The sequence below is a fragment of the Muntiacus reevesi genome, chromosome X (genome assembly GCF_963930625.1).
Source record: "Muntiacus reevesi chromosome X, mMunRee1.1, whole genome shotgun sequence".
NCBI lineage: Eukaryota > Metazoa > Chordata > Mammalia > Artiodactyla > Cervidae > Muntiacus > Muntiacus reevesi.
Genome location: NC_089271.1, coordinates 146,859,932 through 146,886,549, shown reverse-complemented (window position 1 = coordinate 146,886,549; position 26,618 = coordinate 146,859,932). Strand labels below are relative to the sequence as shown.

At 60.1% G+C, this 26,618-nt stretch overlaps 1 protein-coding gene across 6 annotated transcripts; it reads left to right on the top strand.

Moving 5' to 3' along the window:
* Window positions 1-1,784: 1,784 nt before the first annotated feature.
* On the top strand, window positions 1,785-25,182 carry L1CAM (L1 cell adhesion molecule). 6 transcript variants are annotated; one of them, XM_065915854.1, is made up of 28 exons: window positions 1,811-1,894; window positions 4,279-4,399; window positions 10,892-11,044; window positions 14,235-14,340; window positions 14,522-14,724; window positions 15,724-15,846; window positions 15,974-16,144; window positions 16,575-16,686; window positions 16,872-17,056; window positions 17,195-17,326; window positions 17,431-17,574; window positions 18,169-18,280; window positions 18,408-18,574; window positions 18,689-18,845; window positions 19,083-19,207; window positions 19,339-19,449; window positions 19,587-19,784; window positions 19,968-20,038; window positions 20,168-20,390; window positions 20,968-21,083; window positions 21,286-21,487; window positions 21,587-21,709; window positions 21,805-21,978; window positions 22,064-22,183; window positions 22,290-22,445; window positions 22,940-23,074; window positions 23,268-23,340; window positions 23,856-25,182. In XM_065915854.1, exons 2-28 carry the CDS (start codon window positions 4,348-4,350, stop codon window positions 24,085-24,087), a joined length of 3,876 nt encoding a protein of 1,291 aa, XP_065771926.1. In that variant the 5' UTR covers window positions 1,811-1,894; window positions 4,279-4,347; the 3' UTR covers window positions 24,088-25,182. The 6 variants fall into 6 exon arrangements, with proteins under 6 accessions (XP_065771927.1, XP_065771926.1, XP_065771925.1 ...); XM_065915853.1 differs by having other exon boundaries at window positions 18,127-18,280; XM_065915855.1 differs by lacking the exon at window positions 4,279-4,399 and having other exon boundaries at window positions 1,785-1,894; window positions 18,127-18,280.
* The last annotated feature ends 1,436 nt before the right edge of the window (window positions 25,183-26,618 follow it).

The following is a 26,618-nucleotide window of genomic DNA, read 5'->3' as shown; positions in this document are numbered from 1 at the left end:
AGACTTGTGCTGAGAATAGTGGCAGGTCTGAGGCAATGGTCAGTAAATGGGATGTAGTGGAATAATAGTAATGTATATAGTATGAGAAATGGAGACTGAGCCCATGACTCTGCGCTTAGCAGGAGCACACGAAATGGCTCTATCACCTTCTTACTTCAATGTGGTCATTCTCATCCCAGGGATAAGCATGGAACCCTAGGGTCCTTAAAAGACTTGTGAAATTGGAGCTGGGAAATTGGCGGGGGGGAGGGTGCTGAGTGAAGGCACAGGCCAGGCCTATCGGAGGTCAGATCAGAGCTGGCAGGAAGCCAACCGCAGCTCAATGCCTCATGGAAAATACCCCCTCTTGGGCGCCCATGCCGGCCCTCTGCCCAGCTTCCTCCACGTCCAGCTCCCAGCCTACCGGCCTGGTGCCCCCACTAGCCCCAGCTTCCTCATGGCTCCTGAAGGGGCTGGATGGGTGGCACAAAGGCCCAGGCAGCTCTCCTGCCCTGGGTCTGTTGGAATCGAAGAGTGGGGGGCCACTGGCCGCCCTGGGACACACCCTGCACCCGGCTCCCTTGGTTCTCCCTGCCCCAGCCCCCCCTCCCCCCGCTTCACTCAAGATTCTGAAGAGGCCTGGCAACCTTGCATCCAAACCTTCCCTGGGGGCACGTGGGACCACTCGAAGATTCCTCCTCCAAGGATTGAGGGATGGAATGGCGAATTGAGGCCCCCTCCTACGGGGGCCCCTTGCACAACTCAGAGGGTCTCAGGAGGCCCAGCTGAGGGCCTGAGTATGCTTCACTGGGTCACAGGCATGCCCATAAAAATACCATGGCCACCAGAGCCGCAATCTGCCATCTGAGCCCTAGGCCTTCCTTGCCCTGCGGCTGGGCTCGGCTGGCTCCGGAATAGCTCTGCCCTCCTCCTGGCCTCGGAGGTCACGGCAGCCAGCACTGGTGGGGGGCGCTGGGGAGGGGATGGTCCCCGGGGACTTTCCAGGGACGGGAAGGGCTGGGCCACCGGGAGAAGTCGGGATGAGGCCATTTCCCAGGACAAAGAAATCAGACGCCAGGAAAAGGGACGGGGCGGGGAGGGGGTAGTTCTGGGAATGGGTAATGGCAGCTCGACGGGGGTCCCTCTCAGCCACCTCCATGCGCCCCGCTTCCCAGAGCTCTGTGCTGCTCAGGAGCGCGAGCCCCGTTGTGCCTCCCTGACTAGCTGAGATCCCTGCCCTAGCGAACAGAGCTCCTAGGAGTGGTTCCAGGAAGGGCTGAGAAACTCGGGAATCCTGCTGGAGGTGGGGGGTGGGGGGCCATCCAAACATCCCCCGGCCAGGGCGCGGCCGAGCCCGCTCGGCGCGTGGGTCTCCGCCGCTCGCCAGCGCCCTCGAAGGCCGGGTGGAGTCTGGGGGGCATTTGTTTCTCCCCGACCTCGACCCCCGATTCCTCTGTCTGCCTCCCGGCACCACGATCCGGGGGGCGCCCCAGCCTCGAGACTCCTGCCCGGGGCCTCCACTGCGGCGTGGATGTTTGGCTGCGGGGCGCCGCCAGGCCAGGGACTCCAGGGCTACGGGCGAGGGTCCGGTGGGACCCGGCGGCCGGGATGCCACTGAGCTCCGGAGGGGGGGTCACCGGGGTTCCCCAGCCTGCGCTGGCCTCGGTCGCCGGGTCCCGCCAGGAAGAGGGGCACGACGGGGCGGGGCGGGCGACGGGGAGGTGATCTCACTCCCCCCGCCCTCACGTCCCCCGCCCTCCCCGCCCCCTCCCCGCGCGCGCGCCCGCCCCGCCCCGCCCCCGCCCCGCCGCCTCGGCCGCCGCAGCATCAGCATCGCAGTCTCGCTCGGGCGGCGGGTCCGAGGCCGGCGCGTGCGGAGGCTGGGCGGGCAGCCCGAGCGGCGGCCACAGCGCAGGTAAGGCGGCCAGGCCAGCCCTCGCGCAGGGGTCGCGCGGGCAGCGCCCGAGCTTCCTGTCCCAGCCCTTCCCCGAGGGGTTGGAGTGGTAGGCGGGTGGGCGAGAGCGGGGTGCCCCACCCGGACCAGCCCGCGACCACCGGCGGAGCGGCCAGAGCTCCACCCAGCCCGGGCGCTCGGCTCCGGGCCCCGCAGAGCGCAGCGGGGCAGGGAAGGAGCATCCCCGACAGGTGAAGACTACCTGGGCGGCGCCCCCAATGCCGACTCTCCGGGGGAAGTCGGGCAGGGTCGGTGCGGGCCGATGGGGGGCCGAAGTTGGCCCGTCTCGCCGGGTGTGCACGCGCGGGTGAGAAGGCAAGAGAGGTGGGACCCAGGGACCCCCACCCACGCGTCCCCATCAGTCGCCGTGGGGTGTGGCCCTGGGTGTGGCTGCCCCCCTTCCCCCGCTCAGGATCCTGTTTGGTGGAATATTAAGCTTCCTCGTGTGCTTGGGGGGCAGGTTGGACAAGGCCGCCCAGCAGTGGGGGGGCAGGGGAGGGAACTGGGCTGGGCACTGCCCGGTTCTCTGCCCCAAGGTAGGAGAGGGGGGCTTTGTTCTCCTGGTTTCTAAACCCCAACCTGGCCTCCCCAGGGTTCCCCTCCCACCTTGTGCCAAAGACCAGAGTCTCCCGCCCTGAAGCCCGCAGGTTCTGCAGGCTCTCGGGACCCAAAGAGGACACCCCAAGTGAGGTGGGCCTGGACACCCACTAGGGTGCCACTGGGCACATGCATGTAGACTGTGGCCCATCAGGTAGGGGAGGTGCAGGAAGGGGGGTCCGCGTTGGTCTAGTCGTGACTCGGCCCTGCCCACTGCAGGGCTTGTGCCCATGGCCATCTTCCTTCTGGCTGTCTAGTTATGGGAGGAGATGACATTTCTTCTTGCCCCTTCCTAGGGTAAATTTTGGGAGACTCTTGGTTGGCATGCCCAGGGCCATCCGCCCTCCCTCAAGAAGTGGGGGGCCTGACACCCCCTTCCAAGGAGGTGCCCTACTTCCAGTTAACTCCACCCAGAGAGCAGGGGCTTCTGGGCAACCCGGTGCCATCTCTGCTGACTCACGTGGCCCTGAGGGTGAATAAGCCAGTAACGCTTCCCTCCCATAAAGTGCCCCCGAGTCCCACCTTCCTGGTCCCCTGTGGGGTGGCTGGGGTGGGGTGGGGGGGCCTCTCGCCTCTGACCAACACCTTGCTGCAGGTGATGGGGCTCAGCCCAGCCTGGCCAATCACAGGGCCTCCATGCAACACCCACAGGTGCACCCATGGGCTCCTTAGCTCTCGTGGGGGGCTCTTGGCTAATCTATGGCCACATGGCAAGCCCTTTTCAGTGCTGAGGCTGCGACACCCCTCCACCTGATGTTTGTCTTTGCTACATCCTTTCTTTTCATGTGTGTCTCTTTCTCTTCATATGTGTGTGTGTGATCCCCAAAGTAATACATCTTATTGTGCTAGGCTTGAAATATACAAAAAAAAAAAAAAAAAAGAACAAAAGAAATTAGGGATCTTTGGGGATCTGATCACAGAGAGAGACCCCCGCTCAGCACACCCCAGCCTCAGTCTCCCTGCTTGGCTACAAACCACTCCCAAGAGTCTCCTCCCCCAGTGCCCAACCCCCTGCCACCGGGCAGTCAGGAGCTCCTCCCAGCTCAGGAGCTCCGGGGCCCACAGGGCGCGCAGTCATTCACGGGGCAGCATGCCCTGCTGGGTGCCTGCCTGCGCCAGGCTCAGGACTGCCCATGGAAAAGCCAGGGACACACTGAACCCGCACCTTCTTTGTCTCCAGATGGGTTTTCTGTTTTCCTTTGTGACTCCCCACAGGGTAAGGGGAGACAAGAATTGAGGCAGGGCCTTGTCCTGGGCCTACTCCAGTGGCAGACGTGCCCAGGCTGTGTGCCCCCATCAGCCTCTTCCTGTGCCAGGGTGGGTAGCTTCCATGGCATGCACTTGGGCGAGGCCAGTTGGGGAGGCGCCCCTGTGCCACACCCGCCATTGCATGGCCCAGCGACGCGGGCCCTTCTGCCCTTTCCCCTCTGAATCATGGCATTCTTGGTTGTCACGTGGGGTGTGGACCCCTTCATCTGCAAGGTCCCTTTCAAGGCAGACTGTCCCTGGTGCCCCTCTCGATGGACAGAATGTCTCCTGGGACACTCTTTTTGTCCAGGGGGCAAGCAGCCTTGCTGTGCCTGCCCTGGCGAGTCAGGGCGAAGGTGCGATGGAAACCTTTCTCCAACCCCTTCTTGGGGGTGACACAGGAGTGGGTGGGAGCAGCTTCCCAGGGGGTGCCCTGGGCTGAGCAGGGGCCTGTTCTGGGGGAGAATGGAATAACGGAGCCCACTTCCCTCTTCCACCAGGCCCCCCGCCATGTGGCATCAGTGGCCATCCAGAGTGCTGTCCCCCCCAGAGCTGTGCCCCACCCTGGGATGTGGACCGTGAGGGAGAGAAAGGATCTGAACCCCCGCTCTAGGGTCCCAGGTGGGCTGCTGGCTTGGCCCTGTTCCTCCTCCCCTAATTGGGAAGGCTGGGTTGAGGTCCCTGGGTGGGGCCTTACACCCCCCACCAGTTTTCTCCCTCCTGCTAGCTCTGACCTGGTCATTCCTGGATGCTCCCCCCCACCCTGCTCTCAGCTGCCTCCTTATACCCTCACCCCCCACCTGTCAGCTTCCTCCTCCTTCTGCTCGCTTCCTGCCCCATCGCTGTGGGGGGGCACGCCTCTGTCCCCCTCTCTTTGGTCCCCCCACACCCTTGTCCCTTGTCTCCGCATTTCCCCTTTTGTCTGTCTCCCATCTCAGAGTGACCACCTCCCAGCCTGCATCCACTGGGTTGGGCCCCGGCCTCCCGTGGAGCTTTGTCTGACCTGCAGGGTGGCCAGGGCGGGGGTGGGGGGCGCCTGGTGGCTGCCAGCCAAGGACTGGGGGCAGTCAGCAAAGGCTGGCCCACCTTCTCCCCAGACATCAACAGGATCTTTGTGGCTTCCTAGAGGCTGTGGTCTGCAAGCGGGAGTGGCCGGAGGGTGGTGAGTTCCTCTGCAGGGGGAGGGTCTGGATGGACTGCTGGTCTTTCCAGAAGCTTTTCTTTGTCCAGTGCCCCCCACCTGAGGCCTGGGCCTATGTCCCCACCCCCCGCCGTGTTCTCCCCAGGTCACAGAGCTGGGGGAGGGGGTCGCAGACCCACCCTCTCCCCTGCAACGGGGCAGCCCCTGCCAGCCTCTGGCCCTCAACCTAGTAGGGCCAACCGGGACAACCTCGGATTGAGAGGAGCAGGAGGGCTGCGGTGTCCTAGGCCTGGCCCTTCCTGCCCTTCTGGTGTGTCCCAGGAGCCAGGCTTCCCTCGGAAGTGTTCAGAGCCAGGCAGCTGGTCTGGAGGTTTGCACCAGGGCAGCTTTGTGTGTGTGTGTGTGTGTGCACAGCTTCCCCATATTCCTGTTTGCATGCATGAGCATTAGCCATCTCATTGCAAGTGTGCAACCGTGTGTGTGTCCTTGTGCTTGGGAGAGTGTGTGCACACAGATTGTCCTGTGCCGCGTGGATCCTGTGCTAGGAAGGGGCGGGGCTGATGCTGGTGGCGGCTTCAGAGGCTGTGTGTGTGTGTGTGTGTGTGTGTGTGTGTGTGTGTGTTTCCCTGTGCACTGTGGGGGCTTCCTGCTTGGGATGGGGGGTGCCCTCTGGCCCCTCCCCTGGCCGCCTGTGTTCATGCCTTAGGAATGCTGAGGCCCAGGGGACAACAGAGCCTCCATTGTCCATCTCCAGGCTTCCGGTGCCCCCTCTGCCCTTTAACCCTTTGGAACAGGGAGCCCTGAGGCAACCAGAGAGGCCCAGCTGTGTCTGAGCTGTTTCCAGGAGGCCCCTTCTTGCTTGGGCCAGGTGTCCCGGGGCCAGCAGGGCTGTGCAGCTCGGGGTGGGCCTTGGGCCGGGCCCCTCCTGCCTCTCCCATTGTCCGGGCACCCTTCATCTCCCATAGGGCCTGCCGCCTTCTCTCCTCTGGGGTCCTGGAGCAGATATATGTCGCCCCCTCTTGCCCGGTCCCCAAAGCCCCCAGCCCCCTCTGGTGCCAGGTTCATTTCTCAGGATGGGGGCTTGCGACCTTATCCTGAGCCCACTTTCCAAACCTAGAGGGAGGGCTTAAAGGGGATGAGGGGGCCCCATTTTTAGGCCGTGGGCATCAGTTTTCCCAACTGGCCACACATCCTGGGAACCTCTCTGCTGCCCAGGAAGGGAGTCCATGCCACCCCTAAGCTGAATCTGGAAAGAGGGGCCCTCTAGGTAGCCAGGTCTTTGTGAGAGGGGCCCTGGAGCCTTTGGTTTACAGAAAGGGGTCAGAGCATCCCAAGGTTCTGCATGGCCAGGAAGAGAGGAGCCAGAAACCAAGAGCTGTCTGCCTTCTCTTGTGCAGAGTCCTGGGTGGGGGTGGGGGTTGAGGGGTAAGGTGGTTTCTGCTCTGTGCTGAGACGGGATGTGGGTCGCCTTCTACTTCCGCATGGCCCGCTCCCAAGAGTTCCCTCCCGGTTGCCCACATTTGCCTGCCATCTGCCTAGCAAATAGGCCCTTCCCCAGGGGGCAGGCCGGCTTGGAGCACATCCATGTCCAGGCCCCTGACCCTCTGTAAACGCAGGCAGGTGTACGCACAAGGATGCCTGAGACGCCCAGAGGCAAGCTGATCCCCCTGGAGTCGTCTTTGGCGGCTTTGGGGGCCTCCGTGGCATCTAGAACCCCATACCTGGTGAGCATGGTGCTCCAGTTCTCTGAACCTCAGTTTCCTCAATGTATACAATGGAGATAATGATAGTACTGCTCCCCCAGGGTCATTTTCGGGATTCAATGAGTGATGCATGTAAGGCTATTTAGGAGCGTTCCTGGCATGTGGGACGTGCTGGCCACGAATTCAGTTAATAAAATAGGAAAGGTGGGAATGTCCAACTGCCGTTGGGGAGATTTCCACCCCCCTTCCTTTCTCAGTGGAGACCATCCACTCTCCCCTCTCTCCCACAAAGGGTTAACCTCTGCCCCACCCCTTCCTTACCCTGTAAGGGGAATGGTCCATTACAGGTGAGCTGGCGTTGCCTTGGAGACCGCAGCCTTGTAGGGGCTGAGGGCGTGCTCTCCCTGAGGGTGGGGCAAGGCTGGGACTCAGCAGCTTCCTCTAAGACTTCTGGCCGCCCCCCCCCCACGGTACCTGTGGGGGCTCCCACCCAGGAGCCTCTTTTCTGTAGTATCTAAATTACCCATTAGGCTGCGGCAAGCTTTCCTCCCTTCTTCCCCCATCTTTGCCAGTGGAGGGAGCTGGCTCCCATCTCCATGGAAACCCGCCAGCCACAGCCTGGTGGGGAGGGCGAGGAGGAGCCTTAAAGAAACATAGTGCCTGGGTTGGAGGTGACACCCACCCCACCCCATTTGTATACCCACCGACAGCCTGGAAGGTTCCCCACCAGCCCTGCTGAGCAGACAGCCCAGATGTAGGTGGCCCCAAGCCCCCTTCAGGCCTACCAGATCATGGCCCTGGCACTGCCACTCTGGACTATCTTATATACCCAGGCTGAGCCCCCAGCCCTGCCCCCTGCTCGGAACAGACCGGCGGGGGCACCTTCCTGTGGCAGGGGAATTTCTGTCCATGGGAAGGGGCTGGGAGGAGGCCAGCTAGGAGGTTCCCAGAGTGTGTGCAAGGAGAAAAGCAGCCCTCCCAGATCTCAGCCTGGCTTCACGACCTCCCAAGTGTGCCCCCCCACCACCCCGCCCTGTCCCCATTTAGAGGATGGAGGCCAGAGGAGAGGATTGGCCTGAGGATTCGGGCTGTGGCCGGGGTGGGGCTCCTCCAGGGTCTCACTGAAGTGCTCCCTGCTGGCTCTTGCACCTCGGAGCCTGCCACGCCCTTTCTCCCTCCCTGCCTGCCCCTGTTGAGCTGGCCCGTGGATGCATGGGCACCCCCTCTGCCCTGGGGCAGCTCGCTGAATGCCAGCAGAAATCTTGGAGGGAAGTCCTCTGAGTGCTTGTCCCTCCTCCCTTGTGGGACTCCCCACCTGCTTCCTAAGGGTCTGCCAGCAGCAGCTTGTTTCATCTGTAACCGCCCCCCATCCTACGGCCACAAGTGGCCAGGGCCCTGCCGCTCTATATCTGTTGTTGCAGGCTTTGTTTGTCTCTGCCTTCTGTTGGTCTCTCCACCGTCCAGCCTGACCTCCGTGCCCAAGAAGCCCCATTCCTGTGACTCGGGTCCATCTCCTCTCCCCCCCCCAACCCCGGCCCTTGCCTGGCACACCCCTGTCTACAAGGATGTGGAAAAGGTGCCCCTGGGCTTGCGCCTGGGCACACACTCACACACACACTCGAGCGCACACATACATACACACCCCTCACTCATCTTGCTCTTTCGGCTATTTCTCATCAGTTGCTTTTTGCTTTTTGTCTCGTCCTTTGTGCTCCTCGCCCTTCTCCTCTCCCTTTCCCCGCTGCCCGGGTCTCTGTTTCTGGGTTTCTCCACGTGGGTTACTGTGGTGGTCCAGCATCTGTCTTTGTCTCCCATTCCCTGCCCCCCCCAGCCCTCCTGCTCTGTCTCTCCTGTTCCCTCCTGCCTCTTTCTCGCCCTGTCTGTCACCTTTCATTCTTCCCCAGCCTGCCCCCCCAGCGCCACCGCCCCCCCGCCTTTGCAGACGTGGTCTTGGCTCCATCTGTACACCAGCTTGTGGAATACTCCCCCGCCTCCTTTGCCCCTGGAGGTGCTGGTGGGGGGTGGGGGGCCTGCTGCACTGACAACCTGAGCTGCTTGCTCTGTAATTGCCTGAGGAATGAGGAGAGATCAGAGACCCAGCCACAGCTGTCAGGGGCATCCCCAACTTCTGGCTCCTGCCTGGACTCTGGGGGCCTGGGAAGGTGGTGAGGTGGGTGGCAAAGACCAGGAGACTAAAAGAGGTTGAATGTGAGACTGTGGGGTGTCAGGATGGGGCAGTGAGTGGAGCCCACGGGGATTGGGGCTATCCTGTATCCCCTGCATATACACCAGGGTACACACGCCAAACCCCATTCTGGGGACAAGCAGCCATCCTCTTTCCAGCAAAAGGGAGTGCTCCAGCCTCACAGGCCAGAAGGATGGCGTTGAAGATTCTTGCTTGTCTCCCTCCCCTCCCCCTCTGAAGACCAGAGCACTCAGAGCTCCCAAGGCGGCTGTTTGATTGCCTGCCCTCTGATCTGAGTCTCCTACTGCTTCCTACAGGCCTTGAAGCTGAGGCCAAGGCCGTGTAAGGTCCACCCGGCTTGCGTTGACTTGGTGGACCTCCTCCTTTCTGGGACCCAGTTTGGCTCTTGCCCTCAGGAAGTGACCAAGCCATTGCCACTTCCTTACTCTCCTGGTCACTCTCTCGGCCATCAGCCTGTCCATGTTGACCCACCCAGGTGCTTCCTTCCCCGCCTCCCCCTCCAGCTATGGGTCTGGGACTCTGAGAGCTCTAGGCTGACAGCTATTCGCCACTGCCCATTTTGCCTGCCGGGTCCCGGGGCAGTCTGCTGAATTCACCATGCTTCTTGGGTCACCTTCTACAAAACCAAGCTGTGGCTTCTGGCTGCCTCCTGATTGACTGAGTCTGAATGTCTTGGCATGGCATTCCAGGCCTCGCCACCCACTGCTCTAGCCTTCTGGATGAGACTGGTCCCCATTTTGATCAGGTCCTGGCTGGGAGGGAGTTTGCCTGGGATGGACTTGGTGAGCTCAGGCATGACATCCAGGCTCCAGCCCTCAAGCTCTTGGCCACTTTTACTTTTGTCTTTTTCTCACACCTCTTCCTGTTCGGGGGTCACAACTCTCTGTCTTCTTGGGAGTGTCTCTTTTTCTCATCGTTGGCAGAGAAGTGCCCTCCACTGGGCCCTCGGTCACTGGGGCTTCTTGCATGCAGAGGTGGCCTGTGCATATAGCTGGCAGACTTGGGCTTGGGGTGGACACATCTATCAGTTGAGCCCTGAAGACTCAGAAAAAAAAATCCAGAAGGTGGGCCTGGAAGACACTCTAGATGTAAGAAATGCTGTCCCAGAGCTTTCTCTGAGCCCTGTTCTGAGCCTGGCTTGCAGCATCTGGAAGGGAGGAGGCCACAGTTGCCTCTGTTGACCCCCTAGGAGCCCGAGGGACAGCTGAGAGGTGATTTCCTCGATTCTCTACTGCCACTTCTTGAGGGCAGGCTTCCTTTCCCCTTCTTTCTTCTTTTTTCCTCAGCCTGTTCTATGAAATGCAACCTTCTTGGTTCCCTTCTCTTCTTGTCCTGTTTCCACTTCCCAAGTCTCCCTGTCCCCCACCAGGTTTTTAGGTCTGAACAGTACCCAGGGATCAGTTGGTTCCGAAACCCCCAGCAATGAGACTGGGACAAGTGTTCTTCTCTACATATGTGTGCATGCATGCTGTGTGTGCACACAGAGATAGCAGACAGGAGTCATGCCCCAGAGACACAGATGCGCAGGAGCAAAAGCCCATACTTCTGCGTGCCTGCAGTCATACACACACCCACTCATGAGTGCCTCCTGGTTCCAGAGAAGAGGGACATGTCCTCCTGCATGTATGCACATAGCCACACAGCTACTGCACACCCACATCCACACTCATGCCCACAGGCCCCTGCTTATGGGCCCTTGAGTCACACATCAGGAGAACGGGCACAGAGAAGCCTGTGGCAGGCCCAGGGGAGCAGATGGGGCAACAAGTTGGTGGTGCTGGAGGGGCAGCTGGTGAAGGAGGCACGGCCATTAGGAAGGGAATGAAAGGCGAACTGGAGGCCCAGACTCTGCTGGTCTCTTCCAGGTTTTCTTCTTCAAAATGGGGGGGTAGGGGGAGGGAAGAGTGGAGGGGGCGGGGCCGGGGGCGGGGCCAGGAGCCCAAGCTCGCCCAGATGTTAGTCACTAACATCCGTCCGTTCTCTCTCCTCCCTTACCTTGCCCTTCCCTTCCTCCCCTCTCGCATTCCCCCCACCCCCGGCTCCCTCCCGCACCCACCCACCAGCCACCCTTCCCTCCGGCCTGAGCTTTAGCCGAGCCCGGCCGGCTTTGCCGCGCCGAGCCGCCGGCGCCGCCGGGAAGATGGCCATGGCGCTGCGGTACTTGTGGCCTCTCCTTCTCTGCAGCCCTTGCGTGCTCATCCAGATCCCCGAGGAATGTGAGTAATCGGAGGGCGCCGCGGCGCCTCCCTTCCCCGCCGCGCTGGGCTTTTCTTTATTTTCTGCTTCCTCACTTTCTCTGGGTTCCAGACCCCCCGCCCTTCCCTTCCTGGGGACCCGGAGTGCACAAGAGGTACCCGGACTTTGGATCCCCCCTGTAAAGTACAGGGTAGAAGACTCGGGCTATATCAGTACCACGGACAGGAACCAGAGACGCGGGAGGGAGGGTGCTGTTTCAGCACCACGGACAGCGGGCCTGGCTCCTGACCCTCCCCCTGGGGCCTCAGTGCCGGCCCCACCCCGCCAAGGATGGGGCAAGCGCGAGAATGTCCTCAGCTAGCTAGACCAAGCCTCACTCCGGCTTCTGACTTGAGTAATCCTATCTGGGGCCCTTGGTAGCCCTTTCCGTGAACTGAGACAGGAAAAGACCCCTTGCGAAGATCCAGCAGCCTTCTGGATCCTTAAAATGTGATGTGTAGTTGCTTAGTGGGGGGTTGGAGGTGGGGCTGTTGGAGTAATCCCTTTGAGGGGGGTTCCTGGGGAGGGTGACTACAGGGCTGTGACTGAACTCGAGTATTTATGTATGCTTTCGAGCTGGACAGACTGTGTAATTTGTCTGGATATATTTTTAGATGTGTGTGGTGTGATACATTGACTAAGTGGGGTGATACATTGACTAAATGGGGATATTCCCGAGTGTGATTTTGATGTCCTGTGTAGGTAAGTTTGTGAGTCACTCTAACTGCTTCTTACTGGTCACATTTGTGAAGCTCTGTAGGTATTTGACTGTTGACATTGGATTGTACTAGTGAGTCATACGGTCCTGTGAGTACCTGTGTGTGGACCATATGTTACTGTGGGTGTTTTCTCCTGAGTGTGAGAAGGAGATATAAACACACTGCTATAAGCGGCTTTGGGGCTTGTGTGAGGGACAGTTGACAAGGTAGCATTTGTGTATCTTAAATCTGCTCCTTATTCGCTCCAGTAGCTTTCCCCCTCACCTTTCCACCTTTGTCTCTGAGCCTGCACCTGTTGGAGGCCAGCATCACTGAGAGATGAGCTGTGCGCTGAGGCTGAGGGAGACTGTCCAAGCCAGGAATGGGTCAGGGGCTGAGAGAGGTGACCATGACTGGCCCCTGACACTGAGGGGCCCTGAGGGTTTGCAGGAGGTGGGGAGGGTCTGATGGGAAGAAAGGTTGGGGCTGTCTCCCTAGATATAAACATGGAGCTCCAGGCAGTCACACCCGAAACCCTACCCCAGCTGCAGAAGCACACAGACCAGCCACCTGTATCCAGCCAGGCACAGAGATCTCCCAAGAGGACACACGGGGGCACACAGGCACACACAAGTGAGAGACTGAGGTACAAAGGAACACAGCCACTCGCATGAACACAGGAGCGGGTAGGCTACAGAGTCGTACAGTAAATGCAGGCAGGCACTCACAGCCTCCCGAGGTGCTCTGGTCAGACACGTCCGTATAGAGGCACACGGGCAGATGCTCACAACGTCACTGCAGCACTGCCTGGGGCATGCCCACGTGTGCCCAGACTCATATTTTGGCACATTCCCACACATGTGCTCGTCTTCCTCCCCCTTCATCTCCCCCCAGCAGCCTTCAGGCCTTACCCTGCTATGCCTGTGTGTGGAGAGGCATCGGAGACCCACGGCAGGTCTAAGGAGGCCCTGGGCACTGACTGGCACTTGTTATTGACCCTGATGCAACATGGCAAGCAACCTAGTGCCTCCCGGTTGGAAGCTCTCCTCCAGCTCTCTCCCTCCCCAGCCGCTCCAGGCCCCTTTGTCTCCTTCCCCGCTTGCCCCATCCTGTGGTCCCTCTCACTATCTCTGCCTCTCAGGCTGCCTTCACTGGCCCCTCCCCAGCACAGAACCCTCTCTGCAGTGTCCCCAGGGAGCCCCATCCTCTCTCCTGGGGGCCCCTACCCTGAGGTTTTCCGCAGAAACAAAAGCTTTCAGAGGCAGCCCACTGCTGTCAGCCACCCTGGCCAGTGCTCTGCTGAAGCCTGGTGGCACTGGGGGCAGAAGCCCCGGCCTCAGCTCCAGGGAGCTTGGCGGCAGGCTGGGAGGAAGGAAGGGGAGAAATTGAAGCCTGGTGCCGGACTGGCAGGCCCTGGAAACTCAGATTCAGCAGGGCCTTGGGGAGGATTTGGAGGAGAGGGGGCCACTGGGCTCCGAAGGCTGGGCCCCGGGTAATTGAAAACACTGAGCTGTGCTAATTGGATTAGGAGGGATACGAGCTGGAGCAGGGGAGTGTGCCCTGGCTGCTATAGGCGGGCTGTCTGCCTCTCTGGCTCCCGAGGCATCCTGGGTGGAGGGCGGGGGGTCAGTTCTGCAGGCCCTGCCAGGAGGAGGCAAGGATCTGGCCACAGCGCAGTCTTTGTTAAAAGTCACAGATTTCTTTCTCCCTGCCGCTGGAGCTGAGGCCTACTGGCCCTGGCCATTGCCCCAGCCCAGGACTGGCAATCAGGCTGTGTCCTGGAGGTCTTGACCTTGCCATAGCTGTAGCGTGGCGTGGGTCCCCTTCTTACACCCTCTCCCAGCCTCCCCCTCCCCCAGGGTTTTCTGTACTTCTTTCTGCCCAAGTCATCGGGAGACTTGTCAGCCTTTCTCTCATTCTCTCCCTTGCTGCATGGATCTCTCAGATGAAGGACACCATGGTAAGTTGGGGGGAGGGTGGAAATGTTTCCCAGGAGACCCTGTATGCCTTGTGCCTCATGCAGGCTGCAGTCTTTGCTGGTTCTTGGGTCCTGTGGCACCTGGGGGGGGAGGCCTTGTTCTGTCTCCAGCAGGTGGGTTTTCTCCCTGGCTCTCCACCTGTCTCTGGTTGTCCACCCTTCCCTCTGGTCCTCCTCTCTCCCCATGAGGGGTTTGCCCTGGTTGGTGCCTCTGTCTTTGACTTCCCCTGTCTCTCTTTTCTTTCTTTCACATGCTTTGTCTTTCTGTTTGGCTTCTTCTCTCTCTTCTGGTTTCTTTCTCTGTAACTTTTGGTGCCATCCTCTCTCTGTTCTGGTCCCATCCACCTTTGCCCAGATGCTTTGGGCTCAACTTGCTTCTCCCCGCCCCGAAACCCCATGGCCATGTGGCCTGTCAGGCTCCAGACCCGGCTTCCATCCCCACGGGACAAGGGTGAAGGCTGAAGTGCTCACCACATGTCCCCCCTCCCGCCCCAGTGATGGAACCCCCCATCATCACGGAGCAGTCTCCCCGGCGTGTGGTCGTCTTCCCCACAGATGACGTCAGCCTCAAGTGTGAGGCCAGTGGCAAACCCGAAGTGAAGTGAGTGACCATCACCTTCTAAGCCCTGGGGCTGACCACTGACTTGACCCCCAAGCCCTTGTGGTCCCTGGGGCCTTCCCCCTCCTGGGCATCCCTCGCCAGCCAGGGTCATCACCCTGGCCCAGCCCCTGGCCCAGCTGCCTGGCTTCAGACCTCCTCTGAGCCTTTTTCTGCCCCACAGGTTTCGCTGGACTCGGGATGGCATCCTCTTCAAACCCAGAGAGGAACTGGGCGTGACCGTGAACCAGGCGCCCCATTCTGGCTCCTTCAGCATCACGGGCAACAGCAGCAACTTCGCCCAGAGCTTCCAGGGCACCTATCGCTGCTTTGCCAGCAACAAGCTGGGCACTGCCATGTCCCATGAGATCCAGCTCATGGCTGAGGGTGCGAGGCGCTGTGGGGACCAGGGAGGGTCTGGGGCACGTGAGCAGGTCGCCAAAACCGATCTGCTGAGCACATGTGAGGCTCCAACCTGAAAGCCAAGCTCTCTCAGCTGGTTGTTAAGAGTGCCAAGGGACCGGGCACCCTGCTGGCCCACAGCCACCTCTTCCCTCCTCGCCCTGTTCTTTTGCCACTCTTTCTGGTCAGCTCCACCCCCCCTTCCCTCTCTTCTGTGCTTTGCCCTTCTTGGCCTTGGGGCTTGCTCCCTGGGGGGTGCCCTGGGAGGGCTTGTTGACTGAAGGAGGGCAGGACTGAGCCTTTCTGAGCCTGGGCTTCGGCTTCTACCCCATCCATCCCTGAGTTGCTGTCTGCTGTCCACCACCCTCCGGTCATCTCCTCCCACGTCCCCTCCATCACTGTGTCTCCTCTCCCCTCCGTTGTGCACCTCTCACCTGACCCCTCTGACTTCCCTTCTTACCGCTGTCTGCCTCTGTCTTTATCTGTGTCGCCCTCTCCCTGGGGTTTTCCCCCCCATCATTCCATCCTCCTCTGTGAGCTTTCCGCCTCCCGAGCTTGCACTCGCCTCCCGAGCTTGCACTCGTCTCTTCTCCTCTGCCCCTCCAGTTACCTTGGGAACCGTTGCCATGGTTTCTGTGTCAGGATGATGGAAGGGGCTGTGACTCCAGCATCCTACCACGGCTCCCCTCCCCCCATCGCTGCACCTCAGCCTTCCCCCACCCGCCCTCATCCCTTCCTCCTGGTGGGAGCTGAGAGTTGTAGAGAGTTAACCCTTCATGGCCATGTGGCCTCCAGCCCATCCTCTCATCTGCACGCTGCGCTGGTCTTGGCCTTGAGCCCAGAGAGGATCCAGAGTCCTCTGCCTCCCTCATGTGCTGCCTCACCAACCTGCACCCTCGGGTAGCCCTCCTCCTCTCCCTCTGCCCTGCCTTCACCAGGAAGAGACTGGAGACTCCACGGGGCCAGCCTCTCTGTCCCTTCCAGGTACCCCCAAGTGGCCAAAGGAGACAGTGAAACCTGTTGAGGTCGAGGAAGGGGAGTCGGTGATTCTCCCTTGCCACCCGCCCCCCAGTGCAGAGCCGCTCCGGATCTACTGGATGAACAGCAGTGGGTGCCCATGAGGGGCTGCCGCCAGGGGCAGGGGATGGGTCAGTGGGTGTATGTTCCCGGGGGAGGGTTCCTGACCTCTGACCTCTGCCTCCTTCCTTCCCCCCACCCCCCCTCCCGCCCACAGAGATCTTGCACATCAAACAGGATGAGCGGGTGACCATGGGCCAGAATGGCAACCTCTACTTTGCCAACGTGCTCACCTCAGACAATCACTCAGACTATATCTGCCACGCCCACTTCCCTGGCACTCGAACCATCATTCAAAAGGAACCCATTGACCTCCGGGTCAAAGCCAGTGAGTCCCAAAGGCTCTGATACACTGCCCTACTCTTCTCCTACCCTCATGGTTCATCCCATCAGTCTTCTTCGAAGACAGCATGGCCCACACGCCTTCCCTGGGTGGTGAGGGCAGAGATGGGGCCCTCTCTTTAAGAAGACGAGAAGGAAATGGCAACCCACTCCAGTATTCTTGCCTGGAAAAGTCCATGGACAGAGGAGCCTGGCGGGCTGCAGTCCATGGGGTTACATGACTGAGTATGTGTGCATGAGGGTGGAGGGAGATAGGCTGGTAGCAATAAACTGGTAGAACTAAAAAAAAAAAGAAAACGACGATGATGAAATTGAGGCTTGGAGGGCTCCCTGGGGTGTCCAGAGTCACCCAGCCTGGGAACATCATGGGTGGGGGTGGAAGAGTGCGCCATGCTGCCCGCTCTGTCTCCTCACAGCCAACAGCATGATGGACAGAAAACCACGCCTGCTCTTCCCCACCAACTCCAGCAGCCACCTGGTGGCCCTGCAGGGGCAGCCCTTAGTCTTGGAGTGCATCGCTGAGGGCTTGTGAGTCTGGGTCCCCTGGGAGGTGCGGGGCAGGGGTGGAGCCTCTGTTGTGGGGCGGGGCAGGGGTGGAGCCTCTTGTGGGCGGGGCGTGGGCAGAGCCTCTGCCATGGGGCGGGGCTGAGCGGCCGGGTCCTCTCTCCCCTCTGCTGTCTCCCTTGGCCTCTGTGTGCGGTGGCCCCGGGCAGCCCCACGCCCACCATCAAGTGGCTGCGACCAAGCGGCCCCATGCCAGCCGACCGGGTCACCTACCAGAACCACAACAAGACGCTGCAGTTGCTGAACGTGGTCGAGGAGGACGACGGCGAGTACCGCTGCCTGGCTGAGAACTCGCTGGGCAGTGACCGCCACGCCTACTACGTCACTGTGGAGGGTATGGTGCCACTGCGGGCATTCAGGCAGCCAGAATGCCATGCCCATAGTCACGGGAGGTGGGGGTGGGCAGATTCAGGGCCGGCCCGGGAGCTGGCCGCCTGCTGTGAGCTCAGATCGGTTCTCCCCTTCCTGGCAGCTGCGCCATACTGGCTACACAAGCCCCAGAGCCATCTGTACGGGCCAGGGGAGACTGCCCGCCTGGAATGTCAAGTGCAGGGCAGGCCCCAACCGGAGGTCACCTGGAGAATCAACGGGATCCCTGTGGAGGGTAAGTAGGGCTTTGAGCAGTGATGGGGAGTGAGGCTGGGGGGCCCAGGGGATAGTGACTCACTGCCCTGCCCCGGGCCCACGGCCCATCTGCCGTCCGTGCAGAGCTGGGCAAGGACCAGAAGTACCGGATCCACCATGGAGCCCTGGTCCTGAGCAACCTGCAGCCCAGTGACACTATGGTGACCCAGTGTGAGGCCCGCAACCGCCACGGGCTCCTGCTAGCCAATGCCTACATCTATGTTGTGGGTGAGTGTCAGCCACCTTGCCTTAGAGCCCCCTGGTCCATCCCTGTAGCCCTGCCCTGGGCAAGGCCGCCAGGCCAACTCAGCCACCAGCTGGTCTGTGTGCAGTGGCTGCCCTGCTCCTGTCTGGAGCCTTCCCCACGTCTCCCGCCCATCCTGCCAACAGTGGGGCAGGGTCTTGCTGGTATTTCCAGATGAAAAAGCAGCCCCTGAGCCTGGTCCCTGAGCAGAGGCTCACCCTGGCCAGGATACTTCTGTCCCCAAACCTCGTGGAAGGTGGGCTTGGGGAGACCCAGAGAGCTTTCAGGAAGAGGCAGGCTGTCAGCGAGTGGGGGGGAACCTCACATAATTGATAGGACATGGGAGACTGAGACAAGAGGCCAAGAGAGGCTCAGCCTGGCAGGGGCTGTAGCCGGGCGCAGGGAAGCAAGATGGGCAGGGCTCACGGGGCCTGGTGGAGTCACTGTCAGCTTCCAGAGGCTGCCAGCTCTCCTGGGAGAAGCTGCCCTGGTGATCCCTGCGTCTGCCTGCTGACTGCATGTGGGTGCTCTCCAAGCCCTGAGTTCGGCCCTGTCTCCCATGACTGCTCCTCGCTCAGAGCTGCCGGCCAAGATCCTGACCCCAGACAATGAGACATACATGGCAGTCCAGGGCAGGACCGCCTACCTTCTGTGCAAGGCCTTCGGAGCCCCTGTGCCCAGTGTCCAATGGTGCGTGCCCTGACCCTGGTGGCAGGGGGTGGGGGACACCTGGAAGCCATCTTCCAGACCAGGCAAACAGGGAGGGCCAGGGGTCAGCCCACTGGGGTCTGAGTGAGGCCTTCCTTGCTTGTCCCAGGCTGGACAGGGACGGAAAGACAGTGTTGCAGGATGAGCGCTTCTTCCCCTATGCCAACGGGACCCTGGGCATCCGAGACCTCCAGGCCAATGACACTGGGCACTACTTCTGCCAGGCTGCTAACGACCAAAGCAACATGACCATTGTGGCTAACCTGCAGGTCAAAGGTCCGATGCCCCTCCCTGCTGCTGCTGATTGTAGCTAGCAGCCCCTCCCCGAGGGAGGGTCAGGGTCTCTGGGGGACCCTGGAATGACCTTCCCCTTCTCATCCTCATCCTCAGATGCCACTCGGATCATGCAGGGGCCCCGCAGTGCAATCGAGAAGAGAGGCTCCCGAGTGATGTTCACGTGCCGGGCCTCCTTTGACCCCTCCCTGCAGCACAGCACCACCTGGCGCAGGGATGCTCTCGACCTGCAGGAGCTGGGAGACAGTGACAAGTGCGGGCCCAGCCCTAACCTGGTCTTGGCAGATGCGGGGGGCAAAGGGGGGAAAAAGCAGGATGCCCAGACCTCCTGGCCTCATCCATGGGGGCAGGGGTGTGACCCGGTGTTGAGTGGGAGGACCTGGCAGGAGAGGGAGGAGGGAGGAGTGGCATGTGGGGGGGGGCAGGGAGTCGTGTATCCCCTGGGGGGGCTGGAAGGACAAGTGTGCCCCCACCCCCCACCCCCCACCAGGTACTTCATAGAAGAGGAGCGCCTGGTCATCCACAGCCTGGACTACAGCGACCAGGGCAACTACAGCTGTGTGGCCAGTACCAAGCTGGACATGGCGGAGAGCCGGGCAGAGCTGCTGGTGGTGGGTGAGTCCCCAGAGGGTATCCGCCTCATGGCACAGAGGCGAGGGAGACATGAGAGCCCAGGCATCCGTCACAGGGGAAGTGGGCCAGCTTGGTCGTGAGTGGGCCCGAGATCCAACTCCTGTGGCCCCTAGGGAGCCCCGGACCTGTGCCCCAGCTGGAGCTGTCTGATCGCCACCTGCTGAAGCAGAGCCAGGTGCGCCTGTCTTGGAGCCCGGCTGATGACCACAATGCCCCCATTGAGAGTAAGAAGACAGCAGTATGGTACTCTGTTCGCCCTCCCACCTGGCTCCCTGTCCCTTCCTCCGGGAGAGTCAGACTTTGCACGCCCCCCCGACTCGCCCCCCACCAATGACTCCACCACCGGTTCACTTCTTGGCAGAGTATGACATTGAATTTGAGGACAAGGAGATGGCGCCCGAGAAGTGGTACAGCCTGGGCAAGGTGCCCGGGAACCAGACCTCCACCACCCTCAAGCTGTCGCCTTATGTCCACTATACCTTTCGAGTCACTGCCATCAACAAATATGGCCCTGGGGAGCCCAGCCCGGCCTCTGAGACTGTGGTCACGCCGGAGGCAGGTGAGCACCAGGGAAAGTCAGGAAAAGGGACAGTGCCCAAGCTCCCTTACTGCCAGGGGTTTTCCTAGGGCGGCGGCTGCCTCCTGACGTCCAGGGTCACAACAGGTCATTTCTTTCTTGGTCTTTGGCCTTCATGGCCTTATTGGGCGCCCACAGCATTGATGTGTCCACATTACTTTGCAGCCCCGGAGAAGAACCCCATGGACGTGAAGGGGGAAGGAAACGAGACCAACAACATGGTCATCACTTGGAAGGTGAGAGCCCTGGGCTGAGCTCACCCCTGGACCTCAGATCAGGACTCAGGGGTTTGCTACCCCCTCAAAAAGCTGGCTGTCCTAAGGACCAGGGACCTTAGGAGCTTCTTTTTTGCTCTCCCCCTCTAGCCGCTACGGTGGATGGACTGGAATGCCCCCCAGATTCAGTATCGAGTGCAGTGGCGCCCCCAGAAGATGCAGGGGGCCTGGCAGGAACAGATAGTCAGTGACCCCTTCCTGGTGGTGTCCAATACATCTACTTTTGTGCCGTATGAGATCAAAGTCCAGGCCGTCAACAGCCAGGGCAAGGGCCCCGAGCCCCAGATCACCATCGGCTACTCTGGGGAGGACTGTGAGTATCAGGTTGGCCCTGCCCATACGCGGGGGGTGGGGTGGAGCCCACATGTGCCTCCCTGGCCCACTCTCTGCCCCCCACTCAGGGATCCGGCCCAGTGCCAGCTCCTACCTCTTAATATAGTGCATTCCCTAAGAGTAAAGCTATTTGCTTACATAACCAAAGAGGTGTCTTGGAAATCCAGAAAGACATTGACCATCCATAAGTTGGCATCTATAACTTAACTGTCTGTTTTGATGGCAGCCGATACTCCCAATGTGGGACCCAGGACTGTCTTTCCTGCAGTCCATGGTCCAAGTCAGGATCTCCCGCATGGCGTCCACTTATCCTGCTTCTTCCCTTGCCTCAAATCTAGAACATGACCAAATGTTTAGTTTGATTATGCAGTCGAGATCTTTTCTAGTTCCTCTGTCACAGTTACTATTTTCTCTCTCTTTGAGGAGAGACCCTGAGACCATGCGAATGCCCTTGCTCATTAAACTGCCCACCTGTCACATCACATCCAAATCCATCTTCCCGCTGTGGGTGGGAGGAGTCCTGGGCTGCCCTCATCCATGTCACTGGCCCTTTGCAGACCCCGAGGCAAGCCCTCTGCTGGAACCCGTTGAGGCCCTCAATTCAAGCACTGTGCTGGTCAGGTGGCAGTCTGTGGACCCAGCCCTGGTCAAGGGCCACCTCCGGGGATACAATGTAAGAGTCCATCATGTGGGGGCTGGAGAAATCCCTGGGGTGACGGGTGGGGCGACCAGGAGTGACAGGACTGGGGCTGGGTTTCTGCCAGCTGCTCCCTTGGGAGGGCCATGAGGAACACATGCTTCTCACCCCACTCTACCCTGACCTGGGTCACTGCCAGACCCTTTCTGTCCTTCTGGGGTCTCCTATCCACCTGTAGGTGACATACTGGTGGGAAGGCAGTCAGAGGAAGCACAGCAAGAGGCATGTCCACAAAGGCCACGTGGTGGTGCCAGCCAATGCCACCAGCGCCATCCTGGGAGGCCTGCGGCCCTACAGCTCCTACCAACTGGAGGTTCAGGCCTTTAATGGGAGGGGACTGGGGCCTGCCAGTAGGGTGACCTTCAACACCCCTGAGGGAGGTGAGCTCTGTGCCCTGCACCCCTGCCTCCACGCCCCCCATCCCTTCCCACCTGGGGTGACCGGGGCAAGGACTTGCCACTGGTCTCTGTGCCCTGCAGTGCCTGGACACCCCGAGTCATTGCACCTGGAGTGCCAGTCGGACACCAGCCTACTGCTGCACTGGCAGCCTCCGCTCAGTCATAACGGCGTGCTCACGGGCTACGTGCTCTCCTACCAACCTCGTACGTGTGTTGTGGGCCCAGCCAAGGGGTGGAGGGGGGAGTCGAGGAGTGGGCCGCACTGGGAGCCAAAGCCCACTGCTCACCTGTCCTCACAGTGAACGACGGGAGCAAGGAGCAGTTGTCCTTTGACCTTCCGGACCCCGAGCTGCGGACACACAACCTGACTAATCTCAGCCCCCGCTTGCGGTACCGATTCCAACTGCAGGCCACCACAAAGGAGGGCCCGGGGGAGGCGATCGTGCGGGAAGGAGGCACCATGGCCTTATCTGGTGAGCTGGCGGGGGCTCCAAGCAGGCGGCAAGGGCAGGCCTTGGGGCGGCCTCCAGGTCCCGTGACCCTTCTCTCCATCACCAGGGACACCGGACTTTGGCAACATCTCCGCCATGGCTGGCGAGAATTACAGCGTGGTCTCCTGGGTCCCCAAGGAGGGCCAGTGCAACTTCGGGTTCCAGATCTGGTTCAAAGCCCTGGGGGGTGAGTCTCAAAAGGGGGTTCAGGGCCCAGAGGGGCTGGGGCTGGCATGGACCCAGCGTGCTGCCAGGCCCTCCCTGCTCAGTCAGATTGCTCTCGCCCCCTACAGATGAGAAGCTGGTGGCTCGTCTCCCACCACAATACGTCAGCTATAACCAGAGCTCCTACACACAGTGGGACCTTCAGCCTGACACTGACTATGAGATCCAGCTGCTCAAGGAGCAGGTGCTCCTGCACCAGATGGCGGTGAAGACCAACGGCACTGGTGCGGGGGCCGCGGGCAGGCCTAGTCAGCTTCCCTCCATCCCTGGACTGCCCACTGCCCCGCCAGAACCTCTGTGCCCCTAAGCCCGTGATGGAGAAAAGTCCGGGTCCCTGAAAAGAGCCCTTTTTTTCATATCCTCCACTGGTCCTGTTGCCAGGGAAGCCATTTCTACTGAAGGTCTTCCTCCCTGTTCCCCCAGAGGGCCCCTCGACTTTTCCTTCCCCCATCAGCTCACCCCTCCCCCGGGCTGTCTGAAGTCCTCAGACATCCTCAGCTGCTCCTGTGAAGTCCCTGGCATGGGGGGTCCCTGGCATGGGAGGTTGGCAGGGTTGGGGGTTGGCAGGGGACAGAGCCAGAGGCTTAGAGGGAGGCCCTTGCCCAAGGCCGGGGACTGATGGGGCAGGCTCAGGTCCTGCAACTGCAGTGTCCCTGGGGGCCCCCCGCATTCAACCCTGGCCTTGGCCTCAGTCTCCTGCCTCCTCTCCCCTCCCTAGGCCGAGTGAGACTGCCTCCCACTGGCTTTGCCACCGAGGGCTGGTTCATCGGCTTTGTCAGCGCCATCGTCGTCCTGCTTCTTGTCTTACTCATCCTGTGCTTCATTAAGCGCAGCAAGGGTGGCAAGTACTCGGGTACATCCCGGCCGTGCCCCTCCTCGCTCGGTCCCTGAGCCCGGGCAAGACAGCATGGGCGTGCTGGGGGCAGCGGGCAGGTGGCCCAAGGGGAGTTGTCAGCGTTGAGTGTGCGAAGGACTGGGCCCATGTGCCTGGGGCCGGGCTGGGTGATGGGGCAGGGTGAGCAGCTGGGCCTGTTCTGTGTCTGCAGTGAAGGACAAGGAGGACACCCAGGTGGACTCAGAGGCCCGGCCCATGAAGGACGAAACCTTCGGAGAGTACAGGTGAGCTGGGGGTGGAGCCCATGCCCCCGGGCCGCCCAGCAGCACGCTTTGTGTGCGTGACTGCATCTCTTTGTCTCTCCTTTGTGCTGCGGGGTTGATGGCAGGTCCCTGGAGAGGTAAGGCTGGGCTGTCACACTCGGGGGGCAGGGACCCTCCTGTGGGTGCTTTGTGCCAGGCCAGTGCACTCCCCATGCCGCCCGATCCTACAGGTTCCTGGTTCAGGGACCAGCCAACAATGCTGACACTCAGCTCCCAAGCCTCCCTGTCCCTGTCCCTGTCTCCAGGGATGGGCTGGATGGGCACCCCTGCTCAGCCCGTCTGGAGACGGGTGCCCCCACACCCCCAGGGTGCAGGCATGTAAGCTGCACGTGTCCAGAGTGAGGGCCTTGTCCCCAGTGTGCTCAGAACACACAGAAGGGGGATTGAACCCAGGCCTACCATCTCAGGCCAGAGGCTGCCTGCTCCTGCTGGGTACCATCGGGTCATCTCCCACGGTCCCCGCCTTCCCCTTGCAGTGACAATGAGGAGAAGGCCTTTGGCAGCAGCCAGCCATCACTCAACGGAGACATCAAGCCCCTGGGCAGTGATGACAGCCTGGCTGACTACGGAGGCAGCGTGGACGTCCAGTTCAATGAGGATGGCTCCTTCATCGGCCAGTACAGCGGAAAGAAGGAGAAGGAGGCAGCAGGGGGCAATGACAGCTCTGGGGCTGCATCCCCCGTCAACCCCGCCGGAACCCTGGAGTAGCAGGGTCTGGCCAGGCCAGGCAGAGCACCGCCCAGGTTGCGGGGCTGTCAGAGGTCACCATTATGGCCCAGCTCGAGACCTGTGCTGGGTCCCTGACCCTGGGACTGAGGCCCGTCCTTCTCTCCAGTGAGTTGGGGGGCCAAGGAGGGTATCTCGCTGCCTCAACGCCCCCTTCTGACTCCCCAGTCCCCACTTGATTGCCAAAACCCAGCTGCTCTGCTTCTTGGGCACACACTGCTTTTTCACTCCAGCTCGGGGGCCACTCACATGCCAGGAGCTTTCAGGTGCTGCCTTGCCGGCCTTTGGGCAGGGTGAGGCTGTGGTTGGGGCGAGGAGGCAGGCACAGCTGTGGAGGGGCTCTCCCCAGGACCAGGGTTGGCACCTCCAGCCCCAGCCACTCGTTGGCCAGTTGGACTGGGACAGGGGACCAAAGTCGGTGTCCCCGCCATCTGCCCCATCTTCTCGGCCATCTCTGCTCCAACTGGGATGGGAACTGAACAAGCTGGCCACGGGTACGGAGGGGGCCATCTAAACAGACCAGAGTCCCTCTCCCCGACTGCCTGTGTCAACTTGGCCCACCCCACCCTGCAGCTGGCTTTCAGGAGTTCCAGACACATGCTGCCTTCAGTGCCCACCACACAACATCCAAGTGGGCTCCGCTGTCCCTGCCCAGGCCCACCTCCTCCCCCGGCCCCAGGACCCCTTACCAACCCATGCCCCCAACCCCAGTCTGAACTTGTTCAGCCCCTTGCTCAGCGATCCCCCCCAGCCCTGCTCCCCCCCCACCTTGGAAATGTAAATACACCGCGGTTTTGCAAGTTTGTGCTCTCACCCTTTCCCCATATGCCACTAGTGTGTAGGCAGATGTCTGAGTCTCTAGGTGGTTTCTAGGTTTTCTAGCAATTAGCTTTGATGATCCCATCCCAGGAAAAAAGAAAAACAGACAAAAAAAAAAAAAAAAAGGAAAGATCGGTTCTCCCAGCAGCCACCATCGCCCCGAATGCCTTTGCTTGGTCTGTCGATGAGCCCTTTACAAAAAACAGAAGTATATATATATATGTACATAAATATCAGAATTATAAAAGGCAAATAAAAACCTGGAAACAAAGAGGCGCTCTTGTCATTTTACCCAGCACCGGGTCCCACACTGTGGTTCCACCTGGCCTGTTCCCCTTAACCCGCTGGACTTCCAGGGGCAATCTGGGCTCTCAACCACTGTTGGGCACCTTGTTCCTGCAGCTTCAGGCCCCGGGGGGTAGAGCACCCTGGGCTGCCTGGCCCTCCCAGGCAGTAAAATCCCCCCTCATATGAATGACAGAGACTTCAAGTGGACCCGCTGGTACAGACGGCCAGCCGGTCCTGCTGCTCTGCATCTCTTTGCCCTACTCCCATGCTCAGCAGAGGTCTTGGTGTCTGTCCTCTTTAGCTGAGTCACTACAAAACACCAGTAGAAGGCATCTTTGCCCCCATTCTCACCATCAAATCTGCCCCCTCTACCCCAACCCCAGCCCGGAACCCTCAGTGAGGTGAGCTGAAATCCGAGGTCGCCCTCTCCACCCAGGTACCAGGTCCCACCCCACTGCGACTCATCAAGGATTATTCTCTTGCTGTATCTTCCTTGTCTTTTCTGCATCTCTCATGTTTGGCTCCTGTTGGTTAGTTCCGGGAGCAAACATGCAATAACCACCTTTCATCCCTAAAAACACCAGCTAGTAACACTACATGCGTCTGTGGCTCTTGCCCTGCTATTCTGCTCCTATTAATGGATCACCCCTCCAGACTTGTCTACCCTAATCATCCCCTCTTAAATCTCCACCTAAAACAGCATCTGCTTCTTGGCCCCAAAACATGTCTTCTTGTTCTTACAACAATAGAATGTCTTCACTCAGCTGAAGATGCATTTCCCAGACTCCTTTGCACCTAGGTGGGGCCACTGGGACGGAAGCACAGGGCTGTGCCCTGAAAGAAGCATAGTGTGTCTTTCCCTGCCTGGCTCCATCTCCTGGCCAGCCTGGGAGACTGGAAGTTGGCTGTTGATGATGACAGAGCAGCAACATAGAAAGAGCCCAGGGTCCTGGTGAGATGGAGCTGCCATGTCAACCCTGGGCTGCCTCTCTGGATGGTAAAAAAAAAAAAAAAAAAAAAAAAAAAAATTACAGACTTTGTTTTCTAGAACAATTTTAGGTTTACAGAAACATTGAGTGGCGAGTAGAGAATTTCTGTGTAGATTTCAGTTCCTCACCAGTTTCCCTCTTTATTCCCCTCTTCCATCTCTTGCAACTGATGATCCAAAGTGATTTATTAGCATTAACTGAAGTCCACAACTGATTTATTAGCATTAACTGAAGTCCACAACTGCCATTAGCATTCACTCTCAGTGTTGTATGTTCTGTGGATTTGGACAAATGTATGGTATCATATAGAGTAATTTCACTGCCCTGACATCCCCCCAAAATGTCATCACTGGGACTTAGCATGCATGACATAAAGTGCTCACCTGAAGTTGGCACTTTTGAATCCACCACTCACAA